General features: G+C 49.2%; 1 protein-coding gene across 1 annotated transcript; it reads right to left on the bottom strand.

The window, feature by feature from the left end:
* Nucleotides 1-1,368: 1,368 nt before the first annotated feature.
* On the bottom strand, nt 1,369-3,893 carry SP8 (Sp8 transcription factor). Its single transcript, XM_054563948.1, has 2 exons — nt 3,873-3,893; nt 1,369-2,865 (listed from the first exon to the last, which is right to left on the bottom strand). Exons 1-2 carry the CDS (start codon nt 3,891-3,893, stop codon nt 1,369-1,371), a joined length of 1,518 nt encoding a protein of 505 aa, XP_054419923.1.
* Nucleotides 3,894-10,577: the final 6,684 nt, after the last annotated feature.

Below are 10,577 nucleotides of genomic sequence, written 5' to 3'. Positions count from 1 at the left end.
ACTTCAATATATTTTCAAATATTTACTGGAAGTAATGTACAAGAAAAATACTTTACAAAATCGTCTCCTGGACAACTGCACCTTGCATCCATACACTGGTGGAGTTATAGTTAATTGGTAACTAATCTAGAACGATTCTCCAGTTGTACAAACCATTAGGTTCAGATATATTTTACAAAGTTTTTTTCCCCCCTATTTTCCCTCTTTTGGCATTTAAACTACAGCCTCGTCTGGAATAAACGATAGCTTCTTCACTTGTTTATAAGTTTAAGTCACACAAAAAAAAGTTTCACCCTAAGAATCGTCAATGAATTGCAAGAATTTACAGAAATGAGTACTATACAAATTGATGTCTGGACTAGCACGAAAAAAAAAAAAAAGATTAGGCTCGGGAGTAGTGAAAAAACGAGGTAGAAAAGGACAAACACGGAGATAGTGAATCTGGTCTCACCGGAAAGGGGTATTTTTGCATAAGAAAGACACCTACCCTCACCCCCACCCCCACCCCATAAGTTAATGCGATCAAAATAACTTTGGGATCAATATTAGCACAGTTTCAAGAGAAAGACTTGCTCACTGCTAGAGGAAAAACCAGACGGAAACCAAGTGGAAGGGTGCCTTTTTTTTCTTTAGGTTTTTAGTTTTGAAAAAATGTTATAGATGAAAGAAGGCTACTATAACGATTCACCAAGACTGCCCTTAGCTGCAACTTACATCGGTTCCACCTCAGGGAACAAAGAAAAAGAGACTGAGCTGATGCTGGGAGAAAGCGCTAATCGGCAAACTCAGGATCTCTGTGCGGACAGATGGGGACCCGCACAAAGTTCCGACGGCTCGACGCAGGGAGGGCAGCAGCCAGGCCCTGCTGGAACCACGTCCCCGGAGGCCCGGGCGGAACAGCCTGCGCGGGCCTCCTGCCTCGCTCTCCCCACGGCGCTGCTCAACCTTGCTCGGCCGAATCGCTCCCGTCCGGTTGCAGGCCCGTCCCCCAGGCACTGGAATCGTCCAGCTCTAGCTCTAGGGCATCTTCCCTCTAAAAGATAGGCCTGTCACACCCTGGGATGGCAGACTGAGGACGAGGGGAGGCGATAATTAAAGGCCCGGAGCGGCACGGATTCGGGCTGTGCGGGGCCCGGACGGTATAACCGGGTGGAGAGGAAAGCCAGGGCCCGGAATGGCAATGCGTGTTACTTACATGTTCATATCCCCTTTACAAAGTTAAGTCACACAAGGAGTTAGAAGAGGAACAAAGACAGAGAGCGAGCAGTATGCAGTGTAGCGAGGCTGGAGCTGAGGCCGGGACAAGGCGGGGACCAAGCGGAGCGGGGTGGGAGGAGGTCAAGGGGAGGGACAAGCGCGGGATGCAAGTCACTCCAGGCCGTTGCGGTGACCGGGCTCGGGGGGCTGCAGCAGCTCTGGGGAGTGGCAGGGCGGGCTGCCCGCGGCGCTGTGCTCGCTGTCGGTGTCGCTGCCCTTCTTGCCACCGCTGCCGGAGCCGGCAGAGCCTCCGCCGCCGCCGCTGTGCGTCTTCACGTGCTTGCTGAGGTGGTCGCTGCGCATGAAGCGCTTGTTGCAGACGGGACAGGCGAAGCGCTTCTCACCGGTGTGGGTCCGCAGGTGCCGCTGCAGCTCGTCGGATCGCGTGAAACGCTTGCCGCAGAAGAGCCAGTTGCACACGAAGGGCCTCTCGCCCGTGTGCCAGCGCAGGTGCGCCTTGAGGTGCGACGTCTTGCCGTACACCTTGCCGCAGCCCGGGATGTGGCAGCTGTGCAGGCCCTTGCGCCGCAGGCTCGCCCCCGCCGGGCCCAGCCGCTCCGCCTCCTGGCAGTTGGGGCAGTCGCAGGTGGCGCGGCCGGAGTAACGGCGCGCGGAGGAGCGCGGAGAGCCCCCCAGCGGCGCCGACGGCCCCGCGCTCAGCATGGAGCCCCCTGCGCCGGCCAGCGGCGACGGGGCCGAGTCCGGGTAGGAGCCGGGCAGCACCGGCTTGAAGCCGTCCATGAGGTGCTGCCCGGCGGGGCTGAGCAGGTGCGAGGAGGCGCCGCTGCTGAAGGCTGAATGGCTCAGGCCTGAGTAATCCGAGTTGTAGCCTCCGAGCGGCGAATGCAGCGAGGTTTGGAGCCCCCCGGCGGCGGGGTGCAGCGAACCCGGCAACGCCGCCGCGCCGTTCGGGTTCTGCACGTCGATCCAGCCAGCACCCACGTCCCACCAGCTGGAGGCGCCTGCCGACCCCACGTCGCCGGCAGCGCCCAGGCCCGGGTGCGACGGCTTGAACCACGACTCGTACGGGTGCGCCATGCCCACGCGCGGGTAAATGCCCTGCAGCCCGTCCACCGAGGTGTGCACCTTGGAGATGAACACCGGCTGGTGGGAGCCGTCCTGCGAGTGCGCGGAGGAGCCGCCGCCGCCGCCCCCGCCGCCGCCGCCGCTGCCCCCGGAGACGCCGGGGGTCTGGAACACGGAGTAATCGTTGGCGAAGGGCGAGGTGGAAGCGGCGGCCGCGGCAGCCGCGGCGGCGGCGGCGCTGCTGGAGGTGAGCGAGAAGGCGCTGGAGCCGGGCGAGCCGCCGCAGCCGAACGAGTCGGACACCAGGGCTGCCGCCGCCGCCGCTGCCGCCGCCGCCGCCGCGGCCGCCGAGGACGAGCCGCCGGTCCTGGAGGCGCCCGTCACGCCGAAGCCAGAGAGGCTGGAACCCACTACATTGCAACTGCCGGAGGAGGACGACGAGGAACGTTTCCAGGGGTGGAAGCCTTTGCCGAAGGAAGAGGAGCTGTCCGAGAGGGAGGAGGGAGACGGGCTGGGGCTGCCGATCTTATTACAGGTAGCAGCAAGCATGGCCAGAGGAGTGGATCCCAACCTCGGTTCTTCCTGCGGGAAGGCGGAGAGGAGAAGGGGTGGGGGAGGGGAGGTAGGCAAAGGGTCGGTGGGGGAGGGAGGAAAGAAATCTGCATCAGATCTCTGGTAGCCTTCAAAACGCCCCATGGCACCCCATCTCTCGCTGCGGCGTGCCGCCACCAACTCACCTGGCGCCCCCAACAGCCCCGGCGCCCGACTGCTTCCTACTCTACGGGAGGGGACAAGTTTGGCTGCCGGCGTCTGATTCGGGAGCAAAGCGCCATGCTAAAGAAGAGTTTGACAAATATTCTCACCTAAAACAACACTCTTGCGCGCACAAGGCCCCAGGCACTTCGAAACAAACAAGCAAGCAAAAGTCCAGATTAGAGAGAAAGGAAGTTTCCTTTGCCGAGAAGCCTGGGGGAATGCCGTTGGATTGCTTTTAAAAACGCTTCCCATGGAATCCAGAAAGAGCTTTGAAAATCCTGTTCCGATCCCCAGAAACCCATCCTGGGTTGTAGCTCCCAGGCCAAAAGAGGTCAAACTATAAGGCTGGCTCACTCGGTATTCCTGCCTTTCTTTTGCTTTACTTAAAAAAAAAAAGTCTACAATAGTTAAAAAAAAAAAAAAATGAGACGGGTTCAACGTACCTGCAAGACCAGGCGGGCTGCGGAATTTTTTAAGGGAAAGAGGGAAAATCTGCAGTTTGCCCAGGAGGAAAAACTTGCTCTCTTTACCCCCGAGATCGTCGCCTGTAAAATGGGTAGGGCGCACGTCTCGCGGGCAGGGAGCGGCCGGGCGCTGCGAGGTGGCTTGTCTAAATGCCCTTCGAACCTTTTCCTGCGCTAAAAAAAAAAAAAGTGCCTCTGCCCCCCTCTCCCCCTCTTTCTTTTCTCCAAACTCACTTGTATTTAAAGAAAAAAAAAAAAGCTCTCAATAGAGACTGATAGCCCGTGGCCTGGCCGGGGCGACTTTAACCCCCTCCGATCGGCAATAAAAGGAAACTAATTAAACCAGCAAGAGAAAATCCTGAGACTCACCCCTAGAAGTGAAGTTGCCATCACACAAAAGTGCCCTCCTCCTCTCAGAGGATCTTTTTTATATTGATAAATCAGAGGCAGTGTTTTTTTTAGAGGTGTGCAATACAATGATCAGTTCCGCCCATTCCACCACAATTGTAGCTCCCTCTCCGGCTTTGAAGTGCCGCGGAGGCGCGGCCAGCCAATCTGCAGCCTCGCCGGGCCGCGCCGCGCGCGCGCCGTGAGGTCATCGGCGCAGCCGCCGGCCGCCGCGGTGGGGGGGCCGGGGCTGGGGGGCCCGCGGCGGGCGGGCGGGGCGCGCGGGCTGCGCGGGCTCCCGGGCGGGCGTCTGAGTGTGCAGCCATGTAACTGTGCGCGTGTGACCAGGCGGGGAGGCAGTGCAGACCGGGGAGTGGGGTAGGGCATGTGAGTGTGACAGTGTAACTGACTGTGGTGCGGGGAAGAGGGGCGGGGAGGGACAGTGCAGAGAAGGGGGAGGGTGTTGTGGGTGACAATATAACTGCGTGTGACAAAGGGGGAGCGGAGGGACAGATCAGTAAAGTGTTGAGGGGGAAGGTGTGAGTGTCCTACAGTGTAACTGTGAGTGACACACCTAGAGAGGGGAGAGGACAGTGCAGTAAAGTGGGGGTCGGGGAGGTGGGCTGGGGGTGGGGGGTGAGTGTGCCTGGTGCGGGGGGAGAGGGAGGAGTGTGAGTCTGTGTTTCTGCGAAAGAGGGGGGCGGGTGGATGCGTGCGCGCGCGCTCGATGCGGGGAAAGGGAAGGCTGTGTGTGATGGCGGGAGACGGGCGTGAGCGTGGTGTGTGTGTGTGTGTGACAAAGCTGGGGTGGAGATTAGGGACAGTGCAGTAAAGGATACATATGCAAGAGAGGGGAGAGACCGGCGATTTAAAGAGTGAATCTGCCAAGTTGAGTGAGGCTGAGTCAATAAATATTCACAAACACCATCCCTGTCGCCAACTTCCTCTGGTTCCTTGTACCTAAAATCTTGAGTGATCTTTTTCTTAAGTTCTTGGATATTGTCGCTACATTTTATTATTATTATTTTATTTTATTTTATTATTATTTTTTAGGAAAACCGTACTGATACCCACCTTTGCTTTCCCGACTCTACAGCGGTGGGGTGGGAAGGCGGCGAGGCTGAGGGCTATTTTTAGGGGTGAGTTAGGGCGTCTGTGCGCCTTCGCCCACGAGTTACTTTGCCGCAGTGGCTGTCTTTTTCCTCTCCCCCCCCCCCCCCCCCCGGCCTCCTGAGGTGGGATTCGTCTTTGGAAGTGCCAGTCTCAGTCTAGGGGAGGGGGTGTGTTTGTCTCGTGGCGCTGAGTAAATTTCAATACAAAAGGATTAGATGGAGAAGGGGATGAGAGAGTGTTTTCTCTTTGAGTGAGAAATTGGGGAGCGTTTTGTGGAATTTAGAAGTTTTCACAGGAAATCCCCTCTGCCTCTTCCTGAGAAAAAAATTAGAATTTTGATTGATATGTGTGGGTTTTATTTATCTGAGTATAGAGACAAGGTTTTGACAAATCTTGGACCACATGTATGGAGGCATCTGTGTCTAACAGTGTTTGGGCCAGATATCTACGAATGTGTGTGCATGTTAATAGATACACACGGTTCAAATTCAGTGGGTTTTAGTCACTTGCTTGCCATTTGTGTTATTAGTTGCCTTCAGAAATGTCATTACAATTTCACTGCCACCACAAGGGAACATCTTAAACCACAGAAAGCACCACGCCAGTGTAGCAAAAAGTCCACAGTCCTCGGAACCTTACTGAATATTCATGTTTTTAAAAAACTAATTCATATTTTTAAGCAGCTATAAATGCTCCCAGAAATCTAATTTTGAGGTAGAATTGATTAAAATGTTTTTAGCTGGGAGAATTGTTTTATTTTGACTGGGTAAAATTTTTTTTTATCATTTTGGAACACTCAAGTGTATCACAGTTTTCAGAGTTGTCCAAAAAAAAAAAAAAAAAATCCTCCTGGGGTTCACTGAAATCTCAAGTCAGGTAGTGTCATTTTTGTAAGTTTCACTGAGCAGAGTTGAGGCTGGTGTTGTGGTGTGAGAGAGTGTGTTTCCTACCCCTTGTATTTTTTTTTTAACATTGTTGGGATATTGACTGTACATCATATCTATTGATTAAGGGAGTAAGGTACACTCTTATACTTTGAAGTAAGTGTGAAGTAAATTAATGAACTGCTTTCTTTCTCTGAAGGCTGACGTTTACCATAAATGTCGTGTTTCTCCCTGCAAGCCACTCTGAATGATTTTAGCGTGTTGAGAAGGCGTGACAGGCCAGCCCAGAAGGAGGAAGGGGTGGAGGAAGGAGGGAACTCCGTTTAACAAATAAAAGAGAATTAACTTCATTGCTTTGGTCTCCTTCTATAATGATATTCATTTTAAGGACCTAATACACAGTTGTTCAAATTTGGGGTTTAATTCTAATCAATACTGTCACCCTTAAAGGAGGAGGGAAAAAATGCTTTGAGGGAAGACTCCCTTCTATGAATATTTAATCTTTTTATCTCCTTATCTTTTGGAAGGAAGTGAAGCAGGACTATTAAAAAGTTAAATGCTAATTCTGAGAGTAAACAGAGGCATTATCCACCGTTTCTTTAAAATATGCCAGGAAGTAGAAAAACTCAGCATCATATGATTACTATTTTGAGGTACCTACTTTTAAGATTTTTTCATTTGTATAAATTCACTTTAGAATCATATGAATTCTTTCTATCACAATGGGTCACAATGTGTGTGTGGATTTAATGAAAATACTGGATTCTTCAATTTATGTAAGGTTGGCTTGCAGCATGTGGGGGTTTTCACAGGGGTTTGTATGTGGATCTTTCTTCATTAGAACATTGTAAAAATGTATATTCATTCCAGGTACTCCCGTTTTAAAAGTTGGGTATTTTTTCATAATGCTAATATTGGTCAAAGGGCATTTTTTCCTTATACTACTCTCCCTTCACATCTACTCCCCAACAAATAGTGTTTGTCCCAATTCATCAGACAGCAGAGTTAAAGAAGACAAAGAAACTTACATAATTGACCAAACATTAAAACAGCAATAATGTCACTTCTGGTTTCAGTGTAACTAGTCTTACTGGCACCTCTTTCTCTACTTTTGAGAAGTGACTCCATCATTTTTTAATCCCCTACATGAGGGAACACCTGGAATTCAGGGTAGACATAGCCTGACTAGCAAAGCATTTCACATTTCATAGAGCTCAGTTTATCTTTTGTGATATTGATCATTTGATCATTATTCCCTGAATATTATATGATGATAATATAGAGGTTTGGGAGGGAAAGGGGAAGAAAGATAGGAAGTACAGGCTTTCTAACAATGAAAAGTTTTCCCCACTCCAAATGAAGTTTAACGTGCTGGCAAGAAGGGGTAGATGGATATTTTGCTGTTTCTTGCAAACCTGTGGGATCCACTTTCAATAAAGCTAAAATCTATTAGCATTCTGTATGCATCTGCAGCATAAATTTCATTTGAATTTCAAATTTAATAAACCAGGAGGTTTTTAATCATCCCTGGTTTTATTTGTTTGATATTAACATGCTTATTGACCGGGTCTGGTGACCAGTTTGATCATTACAGGACAGCAAAAAGTTAATTAAAACGACCACAGCCCCTTAATCATATCATCTGTCTCATCCATGTCGCTCTCTTTATTACCGGTGATGATGGATAGTCTCCCAGATTAATTTCTCTGTTTCTTCGATTTGGACAACAGCTTTTGGGACCTAATTTACATCCTGGGAACAACTTGCTCAAGTATATCTAACACCTTGCATCTACAATATACATCAACATCTCCTTAGATGGAGCAGAAAAGGAGAGGGTTTTTTTTTCTCTTTTTTTCTTTTTTCTTTTTCCAGGCGGGTTTGAAGACTAATCAATGCTGCGATTTGGAGCTCTTACGCTTTCAGCTTTCACGGCCAAAGAAATAGAAGGTCCTGAAAGCAAATTAGAGGCCTCGATCCCTGCTTTTCCTTTTCAGGGAGTAGGGAGTGAAATATGCCTCTGCTGTTTGGTTAAATAGATTAAAATGCGTAGATACAGCGACAAGTAAATAAAGCCATTTGTAACCATTAAGTACAATTAGGGATTTATAGTTGAAAACATCAAAGTTATCCAGGCTTTCAAGCGTCGGGCATCACATCTACACCAAACACGGTTTTCAACGTAAGTGTGGTCCGATGCATACACAGCGCTGGAAAAGCCTAATGGGGGCAAGAGGGTGGAGGGCGATGCACAGGAACCGCACAGGCGCGTGCCCCTGGTGGGTACGCTTAAACCGGGCTCTTGGAATCTTGGTTTCCCGAGGTTTGGCAGGGACGCGCAAGCTCTGCAAGCAGACAGGCGAGTGTCCGCCGCGGACGCAGGGGACGCGGTATTACCACGCACCCCTGGCGGGCGCCTCTTCCGAAAAGGAGAGACGGCCTCCAATCCCCGGCCGCTGCGCGGGGACCTCGCGCGCGGATGCGTGGGCTAATAAAATAAAGCGTGAAGAAGGATAGAGAGGCAACCCAGCACCGCCGCGGCTGCGGGGAGGAGAGGGTTGGGCTGGGTTGGGGGTGTCTCCTGGTCCGGTCGGAGTTTTCTGGTCAAAGTTTCTTTCCCGCTGAAAAAGAAAACCTGGCCAGTCGTGGACCTGTGGATTCCTGAGGGGGTGCCCTTTTGCTGCCCACTCCTGCTTTCGGGCGGCTTTTCTAGGAAGTTGCCTAACATTTCCTGGGAAGGGAGGTAATAAAAGCCCCTCGCTGGTGGCAGATTGTTGAGCCGTAGGTGGGAAGGGATCAGTCGGCCAGAACCCACAGAGGGTTGTATTTTCCTGATTGGAAAATGGGAACTTCCACGCTGAACAATAGCCCCTATTAGTGAGGTTATTCGGTTTCAAACTGTCCGGCCACTTTTACAGCCGAGTCCTTACTTTCCTGGTCCTGCCTAATTGGATGCATTTGTTGACCGCAGCGAAGCCATAGTGACTCTTGATCTGCTTGCACAGGCTCTCCTGGCGGAGGCGAAGCACTGCCTTGGTGACTCTGAACACATGGGGCCACTTGAAAAAGCATTTCATACATTTATTTCTTAATCGACCATATATTTTTCTTTTGTGTCCTACTGCTTAATATTCATTTTTTCTTCTCTGCCACTTCAAGACATTCAAAAGTTAGGGATGGTTTACTAAAGAGACTTTCTCATCTAACTTAGGATATTGTGTGCTTTGATTCACTCTAGCTAGGGCTTTCATGTTGCATACATTCAGAAGACAAGCAGGACTTTCTCCATGTATCAATCATATGAATATGCAGGTAAACTCATAGGCATGGGTAGGAGAAATATGAAGATATTTAGCAAAATTGGTATATCTTCCTCCATTTAAGGAAGAAAAATGTGTATTTCTGTATCTGTTGTCTACATGCATAATGTTCACGTCCTCATAGTATGTTGATATGATCGAGTGCTAGATCTACAGGCAGGCGTGTACTCTATGGTATGTTTCATAGTCATCTCTGCCAGCCCACAGATGAAATTCATAATTAATTCTACAGCACTTCATACTCCTCCTTCATCATGTAAATGAAGGAAATGTGAGGAAAAGAGCATTTGCTCATTTGGGGAGAATTGTGTGTGTGTGAGAGTCTGGTGTGCATTCTTGTTTTTCAAGGCAAGAGAGAAGGAGAGACTCAGACATTCAGATGAGTTCCTCTCTGATTTGTTTCCCAGAATGGATTTGTTTTGGCTGTTTTCTCTTTTGGTATTATATATCACTTTCTCACAGCTAACATGCAGAGTTAAAAACTACTAAATTCTTAACCTCAACACTATTGATTTCTTTTCATTCTGTTCTGTTCCTAGAAGAGGCAATGCTCCCAGATTACCCCGTCCTCTCCTCCAGACGGCTGACAATTGCAATAGCAGTTTCAGGAAGATAAATGTTACTTTGGGAATTGTGTTTAATTACAAATAATCTAGGAGCTGCACCGGGTCTCTGGCTTTAACCACACATGTGTTCAAGTCATTGTACAAGGTTTACAAATGCGTGATATTTTTGAAAGAAGATACAGTTTGCTTTTCTAAAATCAGGGGACAAACTAGGATGCTCCCCCTTGGAATTTGCTAAGGGACCCTCAGAGGTAACACAGATCAAAATAACACCAACAACAGAAAGTGTGGGGCCTCAGAGTACTTTGAAGCTTAAGAAAAAGATTTCCATTGGCATTTACCTTCAGGTAAATTTTATTAAAATAAAAACCTGAATATAAACCATCCCTTTGTTGAGTTCTTAAAATCCCTTAGGTAACCCTCCCTTTTTCTGTAGAGAGCATTTTTGATCTCACATATTCCTATTTTTTTCTTACAGAAGTTGTGTAGATTTTCCCTGAAACAGCCCAGTTATTATTTTTTACAGTTCCTCTTGTAACTCAGCTGCCACCTTTGTATGTCTCATTCTTTGCTTATATGGCAGCTCAATTAGTGTTGTTTGTATGTGTGTGCTCGCTTTTTTTTTTTTCTTTCTAATAGTCTTATTAACAAGAAAAAAGGTGGCGAACAGGTTATTCTCTTAACCTGACCTGGCTGTAAAGAGTAAGATGAGCAGCACTGAACAGATGTCCCCATTTAAGCCGTTCTTTTCCCACATGCCTGCTGGATATTGCAGGCGCGCAGGAAGCTCGCTTCAAACCTGGC

This window comes from Pteronotus mesoamericanus, unplaced genomic scaffold (assembly GCF_021234165.1).
Source record: "Pteronotus mesoamericanus isolate MK-2021 breed Mesoamerican mustached bat unplaced genomic scaffold, CSHL_Meso_final scaffold_85, whole genome shotgun sequence".
In the NCBI taxonomy this organism is placed as follows: Eukaryota; Metazoa; Chordata; class Mammalia; order Chiroptera; family Mormoopidae; genus Pteronotus; species Pteronotus mesoamericanus.
Note: the sequence above shows the minus strand (reverse complement) of the source record. Positions and strands in the feature narration are given on the sequence as shown.

Coding starts and splice junctions, on each gene's coding strand:
- SP8 (XM_054563948.1), bottom strand. CDS start 3,893: ATGGCAACTTCACTTCTAGGG. Junction 2,866..3,872: donor TGGCAACTTCACTTCTAGGG/GTGAGTCTCAGG, acceptor GCCTTCCCGCAG/GAAGAACCGAGGTTGGGATC.